The sequence below is a fragment of the Myotis myotis genome, unplaced genomic scaffold, assembly GCF_014108235.1.
Source record: "Myotis myotis isolate mMyoMyo1 unplaced genomic scaffold, mMyoMyo1.p scaffold_m19_p_3, whole genome shotgun sequence".
NCBI lineage: Eukaryota > Metazoa > Chordata > Mammalia > Chiroptera > Vespertilionidae > Myotis > Myotis myotis.
The window spans coordinates 179,539,442-179,565,020 of record NW_023416335.1 but is presented as its reverse complement, the minus strand read 5'-3'; the positions used below and the strand labels follow the sequence as shown (position 1 = coordinate 179,565,020).

General features: G+C 48.0%; 4 protein-coding genes across 5 annotated transcripts in view; all 4 read right to left on the bottom strand.

Moving 5' to 3' along the window:
- Positions 1-8,937, bottom strand: part of BCAT1 (branched chain amino acid transaminase 1) — a 91,175-nt gene extending 82,238 nt beyond the window's left edge. Inside the window, exon 1 of one of the 2 annotated variants that reach the window (XM_036301055.1) lies at positions 8,786-8,937. In XM_036301055.1, the coding sequence (XP_036156948.1) occupies positions 8,786-8,833 (48 nt within the window). In that variant the 5' untranslated portion in view covers positions 8,834-8,937. The remainder of the gene's footprint in view (positions 1-8,785) is intronic. The other variant, XM_036301053.1, reaches the window with a different exon arrangement.
- A 4,231-nt stretch (positions 8,938-13,168) lies between these two features.
- Positions 13,169-13,966, bottom strand: LOC118649945 (THO complex subunit 4-like). The gene has a single exon (XM_036297525.1). It carries the CDS (start codon positions 13,964-13,966, stop codon positions 13,169-13,171), a length of 798 nt encoding a protein of 265 aa, XP_036153418.1.
- A 4,470-nt stretch (positions 13,967-18,436) lies between these two features.
- Positions 18,437-19,228, bottom strand: LOC118649951 (THO complex subunit 4-like). Its single transcript, XM_036297552.1, has one exon. It carries the CDS (start codon positions 19,226-19,228, stop codon positions 18,437-18,439), a length of 792 nt encoding a protein of 263 aa, XP_036153445.1.
- A 4,476-nt stretch (positions 19,229-23,704) lies between these two features.
- LOC118649944 (THO complex subunit 4-like) lies at positions 23,705-24,502 on the bottom strand. Its single transcript, XM_036297524.1, has one exon. It carries the CDS (start codon positions 24,500-24,502, stop codon positions 23,705-23,707), a length of 798 nt encoding a protein of 265 aa, XP_036153417.1.
- Between the last annotated feature and the right edge of the window lie 1,077 nt (positions 24,503-25,579).

Below are 25,579 nucleotides of genomic sequence, written 5' to 3'. Positions count from 1 at the left end.
GGTGAGTCTCTGGGGATCCAGACTCATACGGGGAGAAACTGGACTGTCTGGAAGTGGGCAGAACTCAAGGGCAGCATTCTTTCAGAGGTGCTTGCAGTAATTACCTCCAGACACTGAGACCCGGAGCCTCTTAGGGCAGGGCTGAGGATCAGCCATAACTGTTTGCTCCACCCTGTTGATTCCCTGAGACCCCGCCCCACCCAAGCTGTGTGCAGAGGCTTTTGCATATGAATGGCCTGGCCCTTTGCAATCTAAAATTACCTAACAAACCACAACTGGGTCAGAGAGACCCAGAACATCCAAAAGAAGGCCCAAGGCCCCACAGCAGCTTGCATTGCTTCACAGCTGGGCCTCATCTGGGCACCTCCAAATCCCAAACAAAGAAGAAGAATCTGCAGATCCCTCCATAGCTCCTGCTGGGTAGCCACAGGCAGAGGCTAAATTAGCACCTCCTTAGAGATCCAAGAGCCAGTGTACCCAGTGGTCAGAGTGGGACCATCCAGATTACAACGCCTCAGATCCATAAGGGACACATTCAGGGGGCAGACTCAGTGAGCACTAAAGCCCCACTGAAGCAAGTCTTGCTCCTAAGGGTGTCTCCAGCACAGAAGTTCTCCCACTGTAGACACACTGATTCTCATAGCCAATTGGCCTAGAGGTCAATTCCTCCCAGTGATACCTACCACAATCAAGGCTTAACTACAACAAGACTGTGCACAAAGCCCACAAAGGGATGCACCAAGAGTGTCCACCTCAGGTAATTGGGGATGCTGAACCACTGGGTCCTATAGGACACCGAGCACAGAAAGCCACGCTGTCAACACAGAGAAGTATAAAAAAATGCGGAGACAAAGAAACAGGTCACAAATGACGGAAATGGAGGAAAGGAAACTACTGGATATAGAGTTCAAAACCACACTTATAAGGTTTTTCAAGGATTTTCTAGAAACCGCCAATAAATTAGCGAGACCCTCAAGAAATCTAGTGAGACCCTTGAGGTTATGAAAAAGGACCAACTAGAAATTAAGTATACACTGACTGAAATAAAGAATAATATACAGAGATCCAACAGCAGACTAGAGGATCGCAAGAATCAAGTCAAAGATTTGAAATACAAAGAAACAAAAAACACCCAACTGAAAAAGAAAAAGAAAAAAGAATCCAAAAATATGAAGATAGTGTAAGGAGCCCCTGGGACAACTTCAAGCGTACCAACATCCGAATTATGGGGGTGCCAGAAGGAGAGAGAGAGCAAGATATTGAAAACCTATTTGAAGAAATAATGACAGAAAACTTCCCCTACCTGGTGAAAGAAATAGACTTACAAGTCCAGGAAGCACAGAGAACCCCAAACAAAAGGAATCCAAAGAGGGCCACACCAAGACACATCATAATTAAAATGCCAAGAGCAAAAGACAAAGAGAGAATCTTAAAAGTGGCAAGAGAAAAACAGTCAGTTACCTACAAGGGAGTACCCATATGACTGTCAGCTGATTTCTCAACAGAAACTATGCAGGCCAGAAGGGAGTGGCAAGAAATATTCAAAGTGATGAGTAGCAAGAACCTACAAACAAGATTACTTTATCCAGCAAAGCTATCATTCAGAATTGAAGGTCAGATAAAGAGCTTCACAGATAAGAAAAAGCTAAAGGAGTTCATCACCACCAAACCAGTATTATGTGAAATTCTGAAAGGTATCCTTTAAGAAGAGGAAGAAGAAAAAGGTAAAGATAAAAATTATGAACAACAAATACATATCTATCAACAAGTGAATCTAAAAATCAAATGAATAAATAATCTGATGAATAGAATAACTGGTGAATATAATAGAATCAGGGGCATAGAAAGGGAGTGGACTGACAATTCTCAGGGGGAAAGGGGTGTGGGGGTACACCTATGGATGAGGACAGTGGAGGGGGTAAGGGCAGAGGGTGGGGGGGAACCGGGTGGGGGGGAGCTATGGGGGAAAAAAGAGGAACAACTGTAATAATCTTAACAATAAAGATTTAATTTAAAAAAATTAAATAAAAAAGACCAGTTAGGAATGCATGCACACAGAAGAATCCTGGGAGAATAGATTAGAAAAATGCCTCATGTAGTAAGCTAAATTCAGTAGACACTGAGGGAAGCCACAGAGGTATTTTGAGTGGGGGAATGAAATAATCAAAATAGTTCCTTAGGAAAATTGAGATCAATTGAGAGAAATTTGAAATAATTCAAGCAAGAAGTGCCCTAGCCAGTTTTGCTCTGTGGAAAGAGCCTCAGCCTGTGGACTGAAGGGTCCCGGGTTTGATTCCCAGTCAAGGGCACATACGTTGGTTGCAGGCTCAGTTCTAGGCCCTGGTCGGGGCATGGGCAGGAGGCAACCAACTGCTGTGTCTCTCTCACCTAGATATTGTTCTCTGTCTCTCCCTTCTCCCACCCACCACTCTCTCTAAAAATCAAAGGAAAAATATCCTTGGGTGAGGATTAACAAATAAAAAAAGAAGTAATGAGAGCATAAATCAGTACTCTAGCAATGGAAATGAGAGCACATATAGATACAGAGAAAATAGAATCCACAGGATATGATACTAGTTAAATGTGGGGGCAAGAGAATAAGAAAGAAGTAAAAGATGGCTGGACTTTGGTCAAATATGCACCCTTGCTACAATCAGCTGTGGCTGAGGTGGGGTAACCTGTCAGGAACATAGATAGCCATGTAGGCCTGTCCCTTTGACAGGAACAACAGGTAGGGACATTATCTAAGAAATGGGAAGGCTAGTCACCCCAAACTACTAAACTCTACTAAGATACTGCATTATCCCTGTTTAACAAAACAACCAGGCGTACACTTCAAAACAAAATTAAAATAAAAAAATGAGAGTGCAGAGTCTGTGAATCAACTCCTACTCTGTGACTATGGCAAGGGATCAAAATGTTCCACTTTAGCATAAGAATCAGTTTGAGCTGAAGGCATTTAAGATCCAACAGATGCAGAAGGAGGCCTTTGTGTAGCTTCCTTCTCTGACTAAAAGCAGAAACCTCAGAAATAAGGACTGCCATAAATCTTCTCTCCTGGGGAAGGTTTATGGCTGAAGAAGGTGGAAAGTCAGCAATGAGTTGGACCTTCACTAACAAACCTTGTCCTGTTAGTTTTCCCATATATTTAGCCTCCCACAGTTTGCCACCCCTCAAAGGCTAAAGACTTTACCTTTATCTTGTCACTTCTCCACAAAGAAATAAGTGGTAATTCATGTGGTGATTAAAAAAACAACAACAAAGAAACTCTTGGTTCCCTTTCTGTTTAAAATAAAGGCAGATGAGTGGGCTTTTCAATATTCAAAGGGCAGTGTAGATATCTTGCTTATACTAGTATATTTTTATATTTCCAGTTGACCGCATAGGCAAGAAACAATGGCTCTTTGCTGCTCTAAATAACTAGATCATTTCAGTATTTTCTAACAGTCTTCCATGGACTCCATTGTTTTGATTTTAGTAACACATAATTTAGATATAAAATATTGTGCCTCTGAATGTTTGTACATTTTGCTGGGGAGATTTTCCTACTTTTCATAAGATTTACAAAGTGACGTCAGATCCAAGAGTTTCTAGAATCCCTAGTGAGGTGGAAAGCAGACTGGATTAGAAGTAGTGTCTCATTATGCTTTGCTATTTCTAATCTTAAGCAATTCTAGTAAGTTTTTGATTTTCATTTTTCCTCATGCGTAAAATGGGGCTAATCATAACTGCAATGCTTTCCTCATACAAACGTTTTGAGGTTACAATTCAATGTTATGTACTTTACATAGAATTTAAACATAGATAGCATCATTATCTTAGTTAAGCCAAGAAGTCTTTCCTCAAGCCTGGATGTGTTCTCTTATAAACACCAGAGTTTCTAATCTTGTGAGCATACAGAACATTCACCAACACTGACCGCCATGGAATCCCCAAGTAATGCATTATGCTTGCCCATGTAGACTTTATCACTCTACCTTTAGTCTTCAGTGTTCAGAGAAACAGTTATTGTGATTCCAGATTCCTGAACCAACATCTAGTAAGTACTAAAATCAAAACAATTTAACTTTGAATCTGAATCTGAAAAAAGGAAGTGAAATGCACATGGCAAAACTACCCTTTAATGTGGTGTGGAATTCTAACAAATGCAAAGTGACCATCCTGTGCAAATCCACCCTGGGCCTCAGGCCCAGCTTGTGTTGAGTCTTTGTTAGAGACATCTGAGGAATGTTTGGCCTAGAACATCCCAACAGGTGCTCTTCCTGTCTAGATTTATAAGGAGTCAGACATCATTTGAACTCTCAAATTCCATCCTAAGCTTCTTAGGGCTCCCCTAGACAAAAAACCAACTATGGTCAAAATAGTTAAAAACGTTTCTCAAACTAAGGGGTAGACTGTAAATGCAATTGGTCAAATATGCAGATCTACATATCAAAATAAAAAACTAATAAGTTGGTTCTTTCTAGATGAAAGACAACACTCGTATTAATGGAATTAACTAATTTTACAAGTATTTCACAATTTTTCAATCACAAAGAAGCATGTGTCTTTTAGCATGATTTCTCTGGATGATTGCTTTCTGTAGTGTTATTTCTTCTATTTGTTAAACATTTTCTCCTTTCCTCTTGACTTTTTTCTATATGTTTGGAGCATGATTATCTCTTTTAAGATTTTCTTTCTCTCATTAACCACTGAACATAAGAAAAATGTTTTGCAAAATTAATTTTTCCCACAAAAAGGCATGGCCTATATGACAATAGGAAAGTGTTTATGTAATGTGCTATCCTGCATTAATGTGGTGATCTAATTCCTAAGTTATTTTCAGGACATAGGTACTTGGGTTCTAGAGGTAATATTATCAGCTTGTGAATTTGAGGGGGCTAATGGGAAGCATAGGTGTTTCGGGGAAGACCAATTCTGCTTTGGCTTTGCATTCACCATTGACATTATGAATCACAGACTACAGCTTATGATAAAAATGTTTGCACATATTTGCAAAGTTATGTTTACGAATCAGAGCATTCCCAGTCCTTAATGTTGCATCATTTCAAACATTACAGTTGCACCTCACCTTTATGTCTCGGTTGAATTCTATAGAATCCAACTTTAGAGGCCTTAGTTGAGTGCACTGACATGTATTACCAAACTAGAGGCCTGATGCATGAAATTCCTACAAGGGGTTTGGCCCCTGCAGCCCCAGAGGCTGCCTCTGCCTCCGCCCCCACCCACCACAGCTTCCTCCGAAGGACATCCGATCTAATTAGCATATTATGCTTTTACTATAATAGATGGGCTACAGAGGCTCAGGAAAGCCCATCAGCAGGAATGTTTACCGTAAGTCACATTAAATATTTAGCACTTTGGGGCAGCTGTTCAGGGGATAAAGTTACAACAAAAAAAAGCTGCTCACGTTTACAACTGTAAAGTGAGCAGACTAGTCAGCTTCCTTCTGTGCTCAAAAAGAATGATAGTATCACACAGAAAGTAGAGGATGCCTGGGATAATCATTTCTGTCGTAAAAAGTGCCAGATCCTCACTCTGATATGGTAACGAGATCCCCTTGGGCGGCGTAAGGCTGTGCACGCAATGGGTTTTCACAGGGTGGTGGTTGCCAAGCCTAAAAAGAAATAGAGAAAGCTCTTCTCTTTTCCATCTTCCTACTCCCATTAAGAGGCATTCAAAGAAGCAGACAACATAAAGTCCCAAAAGATATAACCAATCCAAACCTTCAGGATGTCCACAGTTTAGAAACAAGCCTTCACTGATGCACAGAAATAGTTTACTAATAAGCCCAGACCTCCCTGGCCTGTATCTGGATATTAGAAATAAAGAACTAAAGGGGAGCAGCATATGCCAGCCAAACAATGTCTGAGTGGCTGCAGACGCAGGAGAATCTTTGAAAACAGAGAAGTTGCCCTTCTCTTACACTTATAAGGGAAATCTCCATTTGTAAGAGTGTCTCCCTCTCTGTGCCAGAAAGAGAAAGACAACAGAATCTCTAGAAACGCTTACCAATAGAGAAGCTCCTACTTAAATCTGAATAAGAACCTTACTACCCTTGTTTACTGTGCTTTCCCTGATAACATCCCATAACTTTCACCCCAACATTGGTGTTTTATTTTTTTTCTTTAGCTGAAGATGGTCTGTAAAGGGGTAGCTTGGGCCATTTCAGGGAGTCCCTTGGTTTTTCTGGGTATCACTCATGTTTAGTGGAGGTATACATGCTATTAAATTTCTGTTGTTTTTCTCTTATTAATCTGTGTTTTATAACAGGGAAATCATAGCCAAGAACCTAGAGGGGTAGAAGTAAATTATTTTTCTTCTTCTGTAAAACTAAAAGTCAGGACCTGAACTAAGGGACAAAATCTAAAATTATGGCTCTAGCCAGTTTTGCTCAGTGCACAGAGCATTGGCCTATAGAGTAGGGTCCCAGGTCCGATTCTGGTCAAGGACACATGCCCAGGTTGCAGGCTAAATCCCCAGTGGGGGGCATGCAGGAGGCAACCAATCAATGGTTCTCTCTCATCATTGATGTATCTATCTCTCTCCCCCTTTCTCTTCGTCTCTGAAATCAATAAAAATATATTTTTTAAAAACTAAAATTATGAAGGCAATTGAGATGACATACACAGCTATTGAATAAAACCATAATTTGGTTTCAATTCTTAGCACAAACCTCTGTAATAACAAAATGACTGTTTTCAACTTTATTTCATTATGGTTTTAAATCCATTTCACATAATTAGACCTTCTCAGTTTCCATGAGCTGACTGGCAAGAGAAATTCTTACATACAAATGGAAAATTTTCTTAACTCTTCTTCCTTTCTGTCCATAGTTCTAAAGTCAAATGAAGTTATTCATTACAGAAGCTCACTAGATGAAAGATTGGCCAAAATTAAATTGTCTTTCCCCTCTCACCCCCCTTTCCTTTTTTCTCACCACCACATGTTCCATCAATGCCCTTTACTTAGGTCAGCTTAAGTAGCTCTGTATCTCTGAGCCCTCCCTGTGGGGTCACACCCTGTGCCTGGAGTGGGAACCCCTCTCACAGCCAGGCCTCAAGTCCTGCCCCCTTCCTTCACTTACCCCAACAATGACTGTCTTATCTGTCCCTTTAGGGCATGTGTCTCTTTAAAATCTCCACCTTAAATATCTAGCAAAACTAAATATGTACATATCATTTTTATACACATTATTCAAGATATGTACTATTTTTCTTATTCTGTTGCCCAGTCTGTGTGCGTCTATGTTAAAATATAAGCTCCCAGGCCAGACCATGTCTTGAGAATTTTCGGAAGACAGAACTTATCATGGTACCATGTGTAAAGAATATTTCAGAAAATAAATTATGATGATAGCAATACTTAGGTAAAAGTAGGAAGGCTTTTGAGATCATAAAAACAAACTTAAAGAAACCTCACGTACCCCTTAGATCACACCTAGAGTACAATCCTTTCTTTCCAGATCTTAGTAATGTTTCAGAAAACAGAACTGAGACCACCTGAAGATACCCTCTAGTTTGCTGCATATAAAATTACCCTGTAAAAGAGACAGTGGTTCTTGAACCCATGTTAAAGGGCCCATGAACTTAGAAAAATGCATCATCAACTACAACCCTATGTAAGAGAGAGAAAAGCTGGAAAAGCAAGACTGTTTATCCTCATAATTTCCCCCTTTTACTCATTAACGCTATACTCAATAGAAGTGTATTTTCCAGCTGCAATTATACAGACATCAGCAAGCCAGAAATAGAATATCTAACCATAGAAAAAAAGATGGCTACTGTTTCACTGTGGCTCATTGGCATGATCTCTTTTTAAAACAAAATAGTGTTTCCATTCGGTTCTGCTTAATCTTAGTGGGCACTTTTGTTTGATGAAAAAAGGCACCATTTACTTATTATTTCGTGAGATTGTGGCTAAGCACAGTTGAGAACCACTTGAAGCATGGCTTTATTTCTCCTAAAAGTTCAGACTGCATGAAGGAATCTCTTACTTCCTAGATGTTAGATGGAAGACGAGTTGCCCATCCTTCACTTTCCTTTTAAAAAGCTGCTTTTCAGTTTCCAGTGTCATTGAAAATTTCCCATGGGGTAACCAGGAAAATGGAAGGAGTAGTGTTCATCCCCACCCCTAAACCTCAAAAGTTTCAGGAGCTAATTAGCCTTGATTAGCATAAGAATGACAGCCATTAGGGGGCTCACTCCGTTTCATAAAAGAATGCCCTCCGGTTACAACATTTGTAACTCCTAAAAGCTTTAATTTTCACAAGGTACAAAATAAAGAGACTTCTGCTTTTCCTAGCGAGGAAGCAGTGTTACATCCCCCAGCCACCCTCATCACCTAGTGGTCCATCCCTCCTTCATTAGGTATCCCCAGCCGAAAGCCCCTCTCTACAGCCAGGGACACCCTCAGGCCTCTTCTCCACCGCCCCCCGCCTCCCGTGCATCTTCGACATTGAGAAAAGCTTCCCCTTCCTTTGCAAACGTCGTAACAGGCAGGGAAGGAGCCGCCAGCCGCCTTTTATCTCCGCTCACAAATGCAGCTGTGAAAACGCCTCAAGAGGCACATCCTGTGAGCGGGGGCCAAACAGAAGTCTGAAAAGCATGCAAGGTCCCGTCCGTGCAGCCCCGATTGACAAAGAAGCTATCCCAGCACAGACCACGGCGCTGCAGCGTCCGCCCCCTTCCTGCCTGCCGTGTCTTTGAGGAATCGCAGGCTCCATCCACACACACACACACACACACACCTTCTGTAAAATAGGGTCAAAATCGTGAGCCGTTACCTTCATTGTCCCGGCGGCGGTGGGGATGGCTGGAGCTGAGTGGAGCATCTACCCGACGTGTCCCAACCTCGGGCCAGCTGGGTCGTGGGCTGCGGAGCGTCTGGGCAAGTGGCCGGGGTGGTGGCTGCTACACGTGGCGGGGACTGCGGGCCGGCCCTCTCGCCGAGAGATGCTGGCTCCGGGCTGATTGCATCAGCAGGAAGAGCGGTGAGGGTGTGTTTCCCCCAGACCGCCCCCTGAGGGTAGCTCGCTCCCAGCACGAAACTCCGGATCCCCGGCCCAGCCCTGAGCCTCACCCACCCACCGCTCACTGCTGGGACTTTGCCGTTTCCAGAGCAGAGCACGTTGTAGTCGCTACCACCCAGCACTGCACCGTTTACGGGGCCCATTCCTTGCTTTACAGTTGCCAGTTGACTTTGGTTCGTGCTCCTTGCGTTCCATGTCCCATGGCATGTGCGGTGCAGTGTCCTTATCTTCCTTTCGCCCTCGGGTACAGCAGCCACTAGACATCCTTTTGGTTTTGGTCTAGTCAGCGGTTCTCAATCTGTGGGTCGCGACCCCTTTTGGGGGTCGAACGACCCTTTCACAGGGGTCGCCTAAGACCATCGGAAACCACATATATAATTACATATTGTTTTTGTGATTAATCACTATGCTTTAATTATGTTCAATTTATAACAATGGAATTGGGGGTCACCACAACATGAGGAACTGTATTAAAGGGTCGCGACATTAGGAAGGTTGAGAACCACTGGTCTAGATGCATCATTAGCAACAATGCTTTGGGTATTTACTTGTTCTCAGTTCTTCCCTGGGAACCGAGTGCCTTCCAACCTGGGAGTCTCTGAGCAATTCAGTCACCGCCAGCCACGGGTGCCCACGGAGCAGCTGAAATGTGGCTAGTGTGACTTTCCATTTTGAGACTCATGAAAGCTAGAAAAATATGAGTGCTCTATCATTTTATTATTTCCTTATTTATTTATGCTTTTATTTGTAGCCTTCTTTTTTAAGAAGAGTTTTTCATAGATGTAGGACTTTAGTAGAATTTACAGAAAACCTTAGGGGAAGGTGTTATAAAGTCTATAATTTAAAAACTTCGGTGTAGTTGGCAGAATACTACATCCATGGCATTCATTTAAGGGGACCTGTGTTACCGGATGGTCATCTAGCGCTGCCCAGGAAGGCCAGGCTCTCTGCTAGCCTATCTCCTCCATCAGTTGGGCCTCTCGAATTAGCATATTAGATATTAAATATGGGTTTCTATTGGCAAGACTAATGTCTGTATGTTAAAAGGGTAGATGTTAGAAACTAGTTCTCATTGGTGAAAATAATATTCTTTCTATAAATATGTATAGGCAAAATAAGTTAGGGACACTCTCTAAAGCAGTTCACGGTTGTTGGTATGGTAGGCCTTCCTCCTTGATCCCAGCCTTTGTGTAATCCCTTACCCTAAACTGGGCTAGATTGAGTGACTTCATTGTAATGAGTAGTTTACGGCAGAAGCAATCACTTCCAGGATTAGGTTTAAAAGGACTTGCTATGTTGGGGTGTGTGTGTGTGTGTGTGTGTGTGTGTGATTCTTTCTTTCCCTCTCTCTCTCTCTCTCTCTCTCTCTCTCTCTCTCTCTCTCTCTCATCTCTTTCTCTTGGATTGCTCATCCTGAGGGAAGCCAATGCCAAGTGGTGAGGCAAGACTACTGAGAGGCCCATGTGAAGAGAAAATGAGAGCTGCCAATGATCATGGGAGTCATCTTGGAAGCAGAACCACCTAGCTTCCAAGATCACTCACATGATTATTGGCAGGCCTATGTTCCCAACCCACAAGAGCTCTGACATCACAAATGTTTATTGATCTGGGCCTCTAAATCTTGAGATGATTTGCCTTTCAGCAATAGATAATTGATAAAGATGGGCAAGACACAGAGAAGCTGAAAGAAATGACTTGGTGTCTGGAATATATTTGGCCATAACAGAGCTAACGCTCAGTGTGCCTATGATGTGCTAGGCAGGGTTCCATGTATGTTACATCTGGCAGTTCATGTAGTCCTCGTCTGACACTGTTTTCTTTGCCATTTTAGAGATAAGAAAATTGCTGTGCCGTATTCCTGCTCCTTTTGTGGTTGATTAAAGCAGAAGAGTGAATCAAACTCCATCAGCAGGCCCAGACTCCATTCACCAGGGTGAATGAGCAAAGAGGAGAACTTGGAAATGCTCACTAAAGGCTAAGTTTGAGTTTATTAAGCAGAACCTACATGAAAGAAATTACCCAACCCTTTCTCCTGCTAACAGCAACGAGCAGAGTAAGAGAAAATCCTTCTATTTTGGCAGGAGGGGCATTTTTCAAGGGAGTCAGAATAACCAAGTCATAGACGTGACAGATATGGCCATCTCTGCTTGTTTGTGATACTGTTGTTGTTTTTTTCAAATAAATTAACATTTCTATCCCACTGACTCCCTCAAAAGACATAAATTCATCAACAGATTGACCCATAAAATTTCCTCTAAGATAAAGCAAAACATATTATTGTGACTCTTCACAAATAATGAAAGTCACAGGCTATTTTGATTTCTCTTCCTTTTCAGAGTGGCCTCTGTGCAGCTGCCTCTGGCATTTAGAATAGTGTGAAGGGAGCAGGCACCTGGGGATCTCAGCAGGCCTCAGACCCGCTTCACGCTGGGTCTTGTCCTTGCAGAAGGTGCACTATGAACACTGCCTGACCTCACTGGTGAAAACAATAAATCCCCAGCACCCTTTGGCTATTGCTGATAAAAATGCTTTGTCAAGCCCGTCTGGTGTGGCTCAGTGGTTGAGCATTAACCTCTCAACCGGGAGGTCGTAGTTCAATTCCTGGTCAGGGCACATGCCCAGGATGCAGGTTTAATCCCCAATGTGGGCATGAAGGAGGCAGCTGATCAATGATTCTCTCTCATCATTGATGTTTCTCTCTCTCTCTTCCTCTCCCGCCCCCTTCCTTTCTGAAATCAATAAAATATATATTTTTTAAAAATGCTAGAAACATCAAACAGATTGTCAATGACAGCGGGAAGGCTGGGGAGAGTTTGGGGGGGGGGGGGCGGGTAGGAGATCAACCAAAGGACTTGTGTGCATGCATATAAGCATAACCAATGGATGCAAGACACTGTTGGGGGGGGGGGGGAGGGAATGGGCAGGCGGTGAGGGCATGTGCCAGGGGGTAGTGGAGGCTGGGGGAAGGTCAATGGAGAAAAAAAAAAGGACATATGTACTACTACTCGTAATAGTTTAAACAATAAATTAAAAATAATAATAAAATAAATAAATAAATAGTGCTTTGTTGAGTTTCAGAAAATTAATCCCAGTTTACTTATCCCAGCAAGCTATTGTAGGCAGTGGATAAGCACATGTTGGAAAAAAAATTTCCTGAAGATATACATACTGATGTCTCCCTCTTATGACCTACATCAGTGATGGCAAACCTTTTGAGCTCGGCATGTCAGCATTCTGAAAAACCCTAACTTAACTCTGGTGCCGTGTCACATTTAGAAATTTTTTGATATTTGCAACCAGAGTGAAACAAAGACTTATATTTTTGATATTTATTTTATATATTTAAATGCCATTTAACAACGAAAAATCAACCAAAAAAATAAGTTCGCGTGTCACCTCTGACATGCGTGTCATAGCTTCGCCATCACTGACCAACATGGTGCTGCTATTTGTTAGTCAACAGGATCATTTTGCCCTTCTAACAGTTTCATAGCCAGCTGCTGGTTTTCAGTAGAAGTCCTTGTCTGAGGAACTTTCTGTCTCCTGTAACATGCAAAGCTCAGCCTGTTGATCTGCATGTGTAGAGAAACCTAGGTTTTATATGGTGTTTGATTTATTATTCAACTCCCTGTGCTAGTTACTTTGTCAGTAGTTTTATAGGGGAAAAGTAATGGTGAATAAGTGATTCCATTTTGTGTGTCATAAAAGCAAGAAAGTGAATGCAATGTTTATGTAGCACAACCTTAACACTAGTTCTTATCTGCCAGGGAAGAATAATAAATACATGTTGATCTAGTAAACTTAATAGGGCTGTATTTCAAAGTATTTATGACTGCACATTTGGGAAAAATGACATACCTCTTCTATTTAAAAACAAGTATGTGTTATTTTAGTGTGTAATATGGAAACATGAACCACTCAAGGTTTTGTGGGTTTTTTTTTTTAACTTTCTTGATATTTGCATTTTGTTTTTAATATATTTTTTATTGATTTCAGAGAAAAAGGTGTGGACAGAGTCGGCAAGGAAGGAACGACACGGACACAGCGTTCAGTTGATCAACAGCGTCGGAGGTTCTCCAGCCAGGTAGTGTGTCCAGGTTGTCCAGGCCCAGCTGCACGCACGCACTTGCTGGTGCTTTAGCTGGTGTCCATCCTGGCGTTGTAAGCGTCCAGCTGGGCATCCAGCTCCTCCGCCGACATCTGCTGCCTGGAACTCCAGCCGGTGCCCCTGCCTCTGCCCCGGCTGCCTCCGCGGGCGCCTTTGCGGGTGCCGCCACCGAAGCCTCCAGATCCTCGGTTCCAGGTCCTCCCGCCTCTGCTGCCACTGGGTCCCGGCCTGCGCCGCGTGTCTGCCTGTGAGGTGAGGAGCTGGATGCTCATGGGGCGGCCGTCCAAGGGGACGCCGTGGTACCGCTGCATGGCTGCCAGGGCGTCTGCCTTCCGCTCAAAGTGCACGTGGGCCGTTCCCAGGCTGCGGCCAGAGCGGTCGTAGTGCAGGGCGGCCTTCTTCAGAGTCCCGCAGTCCGCAAACAGCTCCTGGATGTCCGCGTCCGACACTCCGAAGTCCAGGTTGGACACCAGCAGTTTGCCTCCCGTCTCCACGCCGGCGCCCGCGCCGAAGCCGCTGTCGAAAAGGTCGTGTTGCCACCTGTCGGGAAGCTGTCTGGGCCGGCTGTAGGGCGCCGGCCGGTTCCTGCCTCGGCCACCCGCCGCGCCGCCTCGGCCGAGGGCCGCCCGGTTCCGGTTCCGGATGGGCCCGCCGCCTCGGCTCACTGGGTTCACTGGTGCGGGGGCCTGCGCTCCGCCACCGCGGCCTCCCTGGGAGCCGGCCCGGCCTGGGCCCCAGCCCCCACCTCGGCCACGGCCTCGGCCACCCCGCTGGCTGCGGTTCAGCTGAATGATGTCGTCCAGAGACATGTCCAATTTGTCGGCCATGGCGGGCATGGAATATGCCTTGGCTTGAGCCCGCGTCAGCACGTTGGTCCCTCACTTCAGGCGGGAGCAGCCTCCCAGGCGCACGGTTGTGTATTGGCTTCAGTGCTCGCTGGGGTCCGGGCTGGGCGGGCTGAGCTGTGAGGTGCCTGGTTGAGGTCGAAGTCTTTCTGGACCTTCCCGCAGGCACGGAGTCTGCTCTGCAACTGTAGGAAGGCGGCTCTGCAACTCCAGGAAGGCGGCTCTGCAACTCCAGGTTCTGTATTGATTCTCCTGTTACATCTGTATTTATACCAGTTGATTTTAATCCTATCCATTCTATCCCAAAGGTTAGGGCGTTTGTTATCTCCATTCTAAGGTCACTACCCTATTGTTCTGTTCAGCTACAAGGAAGTAAATGAAGAAGATTAGCCTAAGTAAAGCTTATGTAGCTTAAGGGTGATTGTTCCTGGTGAAAGTGATTAACTACCCGCCTGGCACTCAGTTAAGGAGTTTTACTGATTATTCCCTCCCTTAATCCTGTTAATCCCTAACTCCAGGGAAAAATCCCCACCTGGGGAAACAACCTTTCTGGGAGAGGTGACCTTGGTTAAAACACAGCCCTAAGAAGGGGAGCAAACATATTGAGAACACTGTGCCATATATGCCAGGTCCCTTGAAACCTGCGACACCCTTGAGGAGGAGGGGCCACAGGGTCTGTCACTGACCCTCCTACCCACCCCCTCTCCATCTACAGCATGGATATGGTCTCTGGAGGGTGTGTTTCAGGAAGAGAAGAGTTGGAAAAGTAGAAGGCAGCAGTTGCCCCTTCTGAAGAGGAATCCCCACGTGAGGACTGGACCTCGAGATTCTGTTTCTCTCAACACTGCCATTCAAGTCAGGTCTCCTAGGACTGGGTACTCCACGGTCGGTCGGTCGTGTTATCGGCCCTTGTGAAATGGCTGTTAAACGCATAGATAGAGACACGCAGAGCTACAGAACACACTGCTCTGGCTCTTCTCCTCGGTGGACTGCGAACTGCCATCTGACTCATTATTGCTCTGGAACAAGGAGGGGGAGGGTTCCCTGTTCCTGCTTAGTTTGTGAACATGAGTTTGGGAAGTCTCTCATCGTAGCCACAGGGAACACATGGGTCAGTGTTGAGTGATAAGGGTAGCCAGTAGGTCAAGGAGAGTGTAAGAAAGAGGATATGTTGGCATGAAGTAGAACTTGCCAACTCTCCTAAAGTCACAAAGCTTCCCAGAAACACCAACGTGCTTTTAGATTCCGTGCTTTTGGAAAGGCCAAAGGAAATGTGCAGTGAAATAAAACAACATTTTGTGTGTGTGTGTGTGTGTGTGTGTGTGTGTGTGTGTGTGTGGTGGAAGGGGTGGGTGTGGGGTCGTTATGCCTTTGGGAGGTGACCCAAAGTGGAAGATACCGTCCCTTAAGCACTAGAGTGGGACAGTGGGGCTTGTATGCTTTTGCCCCAACTGGGTGTCTCAGTGGCCAGGGGGGCAAGCCTAGCAGAGCCCAGGAGCCCTGTAGACACCACCGGAGGAGTTGTGCTGTGAAGGGTGATGACCCTTTGAAGGGAAACCATGGACCTTGTCATGAAGGGCTCTGCCGCACCCTGCACCCACAGGGAAAATTGGAATGGGTCTCCTCCCTCCCCATAAGCCTGCTTAGTTCCCCGGACAACACCGGCTGTCACTCTGTGCTTGCCCGGGGTGCTGAGGTTCTAGGGATTCTGGGTAAAATGGCCAAACCTTTGGATCGCCCCACAAGGTTTGGAGATCAATTCGGCTGCCCCTGGAAACGCTTGCCTAGCACCCCCTCAGGGCAAGTGTGGGACCCCACACCGATGCGGACAATGTCCTGGCAGCCGCTCCCCAGCTGCTCCTGGCGATTCGGTTTCGTCTCCTGCCTGAGCAGAGCCTGGGAGAGAGACCACGTGAAGGAAACACGCGTGAGCGGGTGCCAGACCGATCGGTGACACAAAGCACTGTGGGAAGGAAAGGAAACGTAGACATTTCGGAGACAAGAAGGATTTGTGGATTTTATCTCTATTTGTGCAAGTTAAAACAGGTTCCTGATGACGGAAATAAAGCAAAACAAAACAAAACATGGGCTCCGGGTCAGGATTCACAAGCACAGACGTTCTCACGTCTCCCGCTCTCCCTGCGTCCTTCAGGGAAGAGGGTCAGCAATGAAACGGTTGGCGTGGTGTCATCCCCCCAAGAGCAGCGGGAAGAAGCCGCCCATGTCCCAGCCACCACCCCCAGGCTCCCTGGGAAAGCAGGGTCCAGCCTCGGGAGGGAGAGCCTGTCCTCTGTCCCAGCCCGAGGGTGCGGGCTCCTTCCTGGCAGGCGCTCTTCTTCACCCGCCTCGGCTCACCCAGCCAGCTCCAGGCCTCCAGGTGCCTTGCAAGAGTCGCGGTCCACGTGAGGGAGTTTGGAGGAAAACAGAGTCCTCATGGATGAATGGTCCGCGGAGGGAGACAGAGGGGCTGCAGCTCCGGCAGTTTTGGTGCCAGGAAGTCCGGGCCCTGGGCCCCATGCCTGTGTCCTAGGGGAACAGGACGCTTCTGGGCTTGATGTTGGGCACTTTGCCCTTGGCGCTCAAGCTGCGCACGGCCTCTCTGAGATCCTTGGGTTGTAGGGACGTCGTTTCCCCCCAGGTCTCGCACAAGTCCAGGGCCTCTTCCACCACCTCCCCCGCGAAGATCTTGGCCGGCCCAGCCCGGCCCTGGCGATTAGCGCGTTCTGCTGTCTTGGGGTCCAGCCCAGCAAGTCCAGGGATTCCCAAAGGTGTGGACGGGGTTGGCGAGGAAGGAATGACACGGAGACAGCGTTCATCAGTTGATCACCAGCGTAGCCAGGTCCTAGCCAGGTTGTCCAATCCTAGCTGCACGCACGGACTTGCTGGTGTCCATCTTGGGGATCTCAGCAGGCCTCAGACCCGCTTCACACTGGGTCTTGTCCTTGCAGAGGTCATCAAGAAATCCCTGCTGGTGCACTGTGAACACTGCCTGACCTCACTGGTGAAAACAATAAATCCCCGGCACCCTTTGGCTATTGCTGATAAAAATGCTTTGTCAAGCCCGTCTGGTGTGGCTCAGTGGTTGAGCATTAACCTCTCAACGGGGAGGTCGTAGTTCAATTCCTGGTCAGGGCACATACCCAGGTTGCAGGCTTAATCCCCAATGTGGGGCATGCAGGAAGGAGCTGATCAATGATTCTCTCTCGTCATTGATGTTTCTCTCTCTCTCTTCCTTTCCCTCCCCCTTCCTTTCTGAAATCAATAAAATATATATTTTTAAAAAATGCTAGAAGCATCAAACAGATTGTCAAAGGACAGCGGGGAGTCTAGGGAGAGTTTGGGGGGAGGGGCGGAGTGGGTAGGAGATGAACCAAAGGACTTGTGTGCAGGCATATAAGCATAACCAATGGATGCAAAACACTGGGGGGGGAGGGGGGGGGAAATGAGCGGGCGGTGTGGGCATGTGCCAGGGGTTAGGGGAGGCCTGGGGAAGGTCAATGGAGGGAAAAAAGGGACATATGTACATACCTGTAATACTTTAAACAATAAAATAAAAATTAAAAAATAATTATAAAATAAATAAATTAATAATGCTTTGTTGAGTTTCAGCAAATTAATCCCAGTTTCGTTATCCCAGCAAGCTTTTGTAGGCAGTGGATAAGCACATGTTGGAAAAAAATTTCCTGAAGATATACATACTGATGCCTCCCTCTTATGACCTACATGGTGCTGTTATGTGTTAGTCATCAGGGTCATTTTGCCCTTCTAACAGTTTCATAGCCAGCTGCTGGTTTTCAGTAGAAGTTCCTGTCTGAGGAACTTTCTGACTCCTGTAACATGCAAAGCTCAGCCTGTTGATCTGCATGTATAGAGAAGCCTAGGTTTTCTATGCTGTTTGATTTTTTTTTTTCAATTTAACATTCAGTGATAGCTGTTTGATTTATTATTCAACTCCCTGTGCTAGTTGCATTGTGAGTAGTTCTATAGGGGAAAAGTCCTGGTGAATAAGTGATTCCATTTTGTGTATCATAAAAACAAGAAAGTGAATGTAATGTTTATGTAGCACAACCTTAACACTAGTTCTTATCTGCCAGGGAAGAATAATAAATACATGTTGATCTAGTAAACTTAATAGGGCTGTATTTCAAAGTATTTATGACTGCACATTTGGGAAAAATGACATACCTCTTCTATTTGAAAATACTTGTATGTGTTATTTTAGTGTGTAATATGGAAACATGAACCACTCAAGGTTTTGTGGGTTTTCTTAAACTTTCCTGTTGTTTTTATTTCGTTTTTAATATATTTTTTATTGATTTCAGAGAAAAAGGTGTGGACAGAGTCAGCGAGGAAGGAATGACACGGTGACAGCGTTCATCAGATGATCAGCAGCGTAGTCAGGTCGTAGCCAGGTTGTCCAGGCCCAGCTGCACGCACGGACTTGCTGGTGCTTTAGCTGGTGTCCATCCTAGCGTTGTAAGCATCCAGCTGGGCATCCAGCTCCTCCGCCGACATCTGCTGCCTGGAACTCCGGCCGGTGCCCCTGCCTCTGCCCCGGCTGCCTCCGCGGGCGCCTCTGCGGGTGCCGCCACCGGAGCCTCCAGATCCTCGGTTCCAGGTCCTCCCGCCTCTGCTGCCACTGGGTCCCGGCCTGCGCCGCGTGTCTGCCTGTGAGGTGAGGAGCTGGATGCTCATGGGGCGGCCGTCCAAGGGGACGCCGTGGTACCGCTGCATGGCTGCCAGGGCGTCTGCCTTCCGCTCAAAGTGCACGTGGGCCGTTCCCAGGCTGCGGCCAGAGCGGTCGTAGTGCAGGGCGGCCTTCTTCAGAGTCCCGCAGTCCGCAAACAGCTCCTGGATGTCCGCGTCCGACACTCCGAAGTCCAGGTTGGACACCAGCAGTTTGCCTCCCGTCTCCACGCCGGCGCCCGCGCCGAAGCCGCTGTCGAAAAGGTCGTGTTGCCACCTGTCGGGAAGCGGTCTGGGCCGGCTGTAGGGCGCCGGCCGGTTCCTGCCTCGGCCACCCGCCGCGCAGCCTCGGCCGAGGGCCGCCCGGTTCCGGTTCCGGATGGGCCCGCCGCCTCGGCTCACTGGGTTCACTGGTGCGGGGGCCTGCGCTCCGCCACCGCGGCCTCCCTGGGAGCCGGCCCGGCCTGGGCCCCAGCCCCCACCTCGGCCTCGGCCACCCCGCTGGCTGCGGTTCAGCTGAATGATGTCGTCCAGAGACATGTCCATTATGTCGGCCATGACTAGCGCGGAATATGCCTTGGCTTGAGCTCGCGCGTCAGCACGTTGGTCCCTCACTTCGGGCGGGAGCAGGGTCCCAGGCGCACGGTTGTGGATTGGCTTCAGGGCTCGCTGGGGTCTGGGCTGGGCGGGCTGAGCTGTGAGGTGCCTGGTTGAGGTTGCAGTCGTTCTGGACCTTCCTGCAGACACGGAGTCGGCTCTGCAACTGTAGGAAGGCGGCTCTGCAACTCCAGGTTCTGTATTGATTCTCCTGCTACATCTGTATTTATACCAGTGGATTTTAATCCTATCCATTCTATCCCAAAGGTTAGGGCGTTTGTTATCTCCATTCTAAGGTCACTACCCTATTGTTCTGTTCAGTTACAAGGAAGTAAATGAAGAAGATTAGCCTAAGTAAAGCTTATGTAGCTTAAGGGTGATTGTTCCTGGTGAAAGTGATTACCCGCCTGGCACTCAGTTAAGGGATTTTACTGATTATTCCCTCCCTTAGTCCTGTTAATCCCTAACTCCAGGGAAAAATCCCCACCTGGGGAAACAACCTTTCTGGGAGAGGTGACCTTGGTTAAAACACAGCCCTAAGAAGGGGAACAAACATATTGAGAACACTGTGTCATATATGACAGGTCCCTTGAAACCTGCAACACCCTTGAGGAGAAGGGGCCACAGGGTCTGTCACTGACCCTCCTACCCACCCCTTCTCCATCTACAGCATGGATATGGTCTCTGGAGGGTGCGTTTCAGAAAGAGAGGGGTTGGGAAAGTAGAAGGCAGCAGTTTCCACTTCTGAAGAGGAATCCCCACGTGAGGACTGGACCTCGAGATTCTGTTTCTCTCATCACTGTCATTCAAGTCAGCTGTCCTAGGACTGGGTACTCCACGGTCGGTTGGTCATGTTATCGGCCCTTGTGAAATGGCTGTTAAACGCATAGATAGAGATACGCAGAGCTACAGAACACACTGCTCTGGCTCTTCTCCTCGGTGGACTGCGAACTGCCATCTGACTCATTATTGCTCTGGAACACGGAGGGGGAGGGTTCCCTGTTCCTGCTTAGTTTGTGAACATGAGTTTGGGAAGTCTCTCATCATAGCCATAGGGAACACATGGGTCAGTGTTGAGTGATAAGGGTAGCCAGTAGGTCAAGGAGAGTGTCAGAAAGAGGATATGTTGGCATGCAGTAGAACTTGCTGACTCTCCTAAAGTCACAAAGCTTCCCAGAAACACACACCAACGTGCTTTTGGATTCCGTGCTTTTGGAAAGGCCAAAGGAAATGTGCGGAGAAATAAAACAACATTGTGTGCGTGTGTGTGTGTGAGTGTGTGTGTGTGTGTGTGTGTGTGTGGTGGAGGGGGTGGGTGTGGGGTCGTTTCGCCTTTGGGAGGTGACCCAAAGGGGAAGATACCGTCCCTTCAGCACTAGAGTGGGACAGTGGGGCTTGTATGCTTTTGCCCCAACTGGGTGTCTCAGTGGCCAGGGGGGCAAGCCTAGAGAGCGCAGAAGCCCTGTAGACACCACCAGAGGAGTTGTGCTGTGAAGGGTGATGACCCGTTGAAGGGAAACCATGGACCTTGTCATGAAGGCCTCTGCAGCACCCTCCACGCACAGGGAAGATTGGAATGGGTCTGCTCCCTCCCCATAAGCCTGCTTAGTTCCCCGTGGACAACACCGGCTGTCACTCTGTGCTTGCCCGGGGTGCTGAGGTTCTAGGGATTCTGGGTAAAATGGCCAATCCTTTGGATCGCCCCACAAGGTTTGGAGATCAATTCGGCTGCCCCTGGAAACGCTTGCCTAGCACCCCCTCAGGGCAAGTGTGGGACCCCGCACCGATGCGGACAATGTCCTGGCGGCCGCTCCCTAGCTGCTTCTGGCGATTCGGTTTCATCTCCTGCCTGAGCAGAGCCTGGGATAGAGACCACGTGAAGGAAACACGCGTGAGCGGGTGCCAGACCGCTCGGTGACACAAAGCACTGTGGGAGGGAAAGGAAACGTAGACATTTCGGAGACAAGAAGGATTTGTGGATTTTATCTTTATTTGTGCAAGTTAAAACAAGTTCCTGATGACGGAAATAAAGCAAAACAAAACAAAACATGGGCTCCGGGTCAGGATTCACAAGCACAGACGTTCTCACGTCTCCCGCTCTCCCTGCGTCCTTCAGGGAAGAGGGTCAGCAATGAAACGGTTGGCGTGGTGTCATCCCCCCAAGAGCAGCGGGAAGAAGCCGCCCATGTCCCAGCCACCACCCCCAGGCTCCCTGGGAAAGCAGGGTCCAGCCTCGGGAGGGAGAGCCTGTCCTCTGTCCCAGCCCGAGGGTGCGGGCTCCTTCCTGGCAGGCGCTCTTCTTCACCCGCCTCGGCTCACCCAGCCAGCTCCAGGCCTCCAGGTGCCTTGCAAGAGTCGCGGTCCACGTGAGGGAGTTTGGAGGAAAACAGAGTCCTCATGGATGAATGGTCCGCGGAGGGAGACAGAGGGGCTGCAGCTCCGGCAGTTTTGGTGCCAGGAAGTCGGGGCCCTGGGCCCCATGCCTGTGTCCTAGGGGAACAGGACGCTTCTGGGCTTGATGTTGGGCACTTTGCCCTTGGCGCTCAAGCTGCGCACGGCCTCTCTGAGATCCTTGGGTTGTAGGGACGTCGTTTCCCCCCAGGTCTCGCACAAGTCCAGGGCCTCTTCCACCACCTCCCCCGCGAAGATCTTGGCCGGCCCAGCCCGGCCCTGGCGATTAGCGCGTTCTGCTGTCTTGGGGTCCAGCCCAGCAAGTCCAGGGATTCCCAAAGGTGTGGACGGGGTTGGCGAGGAAGGAATGACACGGAGACAGCGTTCATCAGTTGATCACCAGCGTAGCCAGGTCCTAGCCAGGTTGTCCAAGCCTAGTTGCACGCACGGACTTGCTGGTGTCCACCCTGGGGATCTCAGCAGGCCTCAGACCCGCTTCACACTGGGTCTTGTCCTTGCAGAGGACATCAAGAAATCCCTGCTGGTGCACTGTGAACACTGCCTGACCTCACTGGTGAAAACAATAAATCCCCGGCACCCTTTGGTTATTGATGATAAAAATGCTTTGTCAAGCCCGTCTGGTGTGGCTCAGTGGTTGAGCATTAACCTCTCAACCGGGAGGTCGTAGTTCAATTCCTGGTCAGGGCACATACCCAGGTTGCAGGCTTAATGCCCAATGTGGGGCATGCAGGAAGGAGCTGATCAATGATTCTCTCTCGTCATTGATGTTTCTCTCTCTCTCTTCCTCTCCCTCCCCCTTCCTTTCTGAAATCAATAAAATATATATTTTTTAAAAATGCTAGAAGCATCAAACAGATTGTCAAAGGACAGCGGTGAGTCTAGGGAGAGTTTGGGGGGAGGGGCGGAGTGGGTAGGAGATCAACCAAAGGACTTCTGTGCATGCATATAAGCATAACCAATGGATGCAAAACACTGTGTGTGTGGGGGGGGGGGTGGGGGGGGGTGAGCGGGCGGTGTGGGCATGTGCGATGTGCCAGGGGTTAGGGGAGGCCTGGGGAAGGTCAATGGAGGCAAAAAAGGGACATATGTACATACCTGTAATACTTTATAAACAATAAAATAAAAATTAAAAAATAATTATAAAATAAATAAATAAATAATGCTTTGTTGAGTTTCAGCAAATTAATCCCAGTTTCGTTATCCCAGCAAGCTTTTGTAGGCAGTGGATAAGCACATGTTGGAAAAAAATTTCCTGAAGATATACATACTGATGCCTCCCTCTTATGACCTACATGGTGCTGTTATGTGTTAGTCCTCAGGGTCATTTTGCCCTTCTAACAGTTTCATAGCCAGCTGCTGGTTTTCAGTAGAAGTTCTTGTCTGAGGAACTTTCTGACTCCTGTAACATGCAAAGCTCAGCCTGTTGATCTGCATGTATAGAGAAGCCTAGGTTTTCTATGCTGTTTGATTTTTTTTTTTTTTCAATTTAACATTCAGTGATAGCTGTTTGATTTATTATTCAACTCCCTGTGCTAGTTGCATTGTGAGTAGTTCTATAGGGGAAAAGTCCTGGTGAATAAGTGATTCCATTTTGTGTATCATAAAAACAAGAAAGTGAATGTAATGTTTATGTAGCACAACCTTAACACTAGTTCTTATCTGCCAGGGAAGAATAATAAATACATGTTGATCTAGTAAACTTAATAGGGCTGTATTTCAAAGTATTTATGACTGCACATTTGGGAAAAATGACATACCTCTTCTATTTGAAAATACTTGTATGTGTTATTTTAGTGTGTAATATGGAAACATGAACCACTCAAGGTTTTGTGGTTTTTCTTAAACTTTCCTGTTGTTTTTTTTTTGTTTTTAATATATTTTTTTATTGATTTCAGAGAAAAAAGTGTGGACGGGGTTGGCGAGGAAGGAATGACACGGTGACAGCGTTCATCAGATGATCAGCAGCGTAGTCAGGTCCTAGCCAGGTGGTCCAGGCCCAGCTGCACGCACGGACTTGCTGGTTCTTTAGCTGGTGTCCATCCTCTCATTGTAAGCGTCCAGCTGGGCATCCAGCTCCTCCGCCGACATCTGCTGCCTGGAACTCCGGCCGGTGCCCCTGCCTCTGCCCCGGCTGCCTCCGCGGGCGCCTCTGCGGGTGCCGCCACCGGAGCCTCCAGATCCTCGGTTCCAGGTCCTCCCGCCTCTGTTGCCACTGGGTCCCGGCCTGCGCCGCGTGTCTGCCTGTGAGGTGAGGAGCTGGATGCTCATGGGGCGGCCGTCCAAGGGGACGCCGTGGTACCGCTGCATGGCTGCCAGGGCGTCTGCCTTCCGCTCAAAGTGCACGTGGGCCGTTCCCAGGCTGCGGCCAGAGCGGTCGTAGTGCAGGGCGGCCTTCTTCAGAGTCCCGCAGTCCGCAAACAGCTCCTGGATGTCCGCGTCCGACACTCCCAAGTCCAGGTTGGACACCAGCAGTTTGCCTCCCGTCTCCACGCCGGCGCCCCCGCCGAAGCCGCTGTCGAAAAGGTCGTGTTGCCACCTGTCGGGAAGCTGTGTGGGCCGGCTGTAGGGCGCCGGCCGGTTCCTGCCTCGGCCACCCGCCGCGCAGCCTCGGCCGAGGGCCGCCCGGTTCCGGTTCCGGATGGGCCCGCCGCCTCGGCTCACTGGGTTCACTGGTGCGGGGGCCTGCGCTCCGCCACCGCGGCCTCCCTGGGAGCTGGCCCGGCCTGGGCCCCAGCCCCCACCTCGGCCACGACCGCGGCCGCCCCGCTGACTGCGGTTCAGCTGAATGATGTCGTCCAGAGACATGTCCAATTTGTCGGCCATGGCGGGCATGGAATATGCCTTGGCTTGAGCCCGCGTCAGCACGTTGGTCCCTCAATTTGGGGGCGCGCAGTTGTGGATTGGCTTCAGGAGCAGCTTGGCCAGTGCGCGCTGGGGTCCTGGCTGGGCGGACTGAGCTGTGAGGTGCCTGGCTGAGGTCGCAGTCGTTTTGGACCTTCCTGCACACAGGTAGTCGGCTCTGCAGCTCCAGGTTCTGTCTTTATTCTCCTGCTACATCTGTATTTATACCAGTTGATTTTAATCCTATCCATTCTATTCCAAATGATAGGCCGATTGTTATCTCCATTCCAAGGTCACTGCCCTATTATTCAGTTAAGCTACAAGGAAGTAACTGAAGAAGATTATCCTAAGTAAAGATGATGTAGCTTAAGGGTGATTATTCCTAGTGTAAGTGATTAACTACCCGCCTGGCACTCAGTTAAGGGGTTTTACTGATTAGTCCCTTCCTTAGTCCTGTTAATCCCCAACTCCAGGGAAAAATCCCCACCTGGGGATACAACCTTACAGGGAGAGGTGACCTTGGTTAAAACACATAGCAGTAAGAAGGGGAGCAAACATACTGAGAACAGTGTGCCATATACGACAGGTCCCTTGAAACCTGGGGCACCCTTGAGGAGGAGGGGCCACAGGGTCTGTCACTGACCCACTCCCTCTCTATCTACAGCATGGACATGGTATCTGGAGGGTGCGTTTCAGGAAGAGAAGAGTTAGGAAAGTAGAAGGGGGCAGTTGCCCCTTCTAAAGAGGAATCCCCACGTGAGGACTGGACCTCGAGATTCTGTTTCTCTCATCACTGTCATTCAAGTCAGGTCTCCTAGGACTGGGTACTCCACAGTGGGTTGGTCGCGTTATCGGCCCTTGTGAAATGGCTGCTAAACGCATAGATAGAGACACGCAGAACTACAGAACACACTGCTCTGGCTCTTCTCCTCAGTGGACTGCGAACTGCCATCTGACTCATCATGGCTCTGGAACATGGAGGGGGAGGGTTCCCTGTTCCTACTTAGTTTGTGAACATGAGTTTGGGAAGTCTCTCATCATAGCCATAGGGAACACATG

Bases quoted from the DNA above. Each gene is read 5' to 3' on its own strand.
- LOC118649951 (XM_036297552.1), bottom strand. From the start codon at position 19,228: ATGGCCGACATAATGGACATGTCTCTGGACGACATCATTCAGCTGAAC.
- LOC118649945 (XM_036297525.1), bottom strand. From the start codon at position 13,966: ATGGCCGACAAATTGGACATGTCTCTGGACGACATCATTCAGCTGAAC.
- LOC118649944 (XM_036297524.1), bottom strand. From the start codon at position 24,502: ATGGCCGACAAATTGGACATGTCTCTGGACGACATCATTCAGCTGAAC.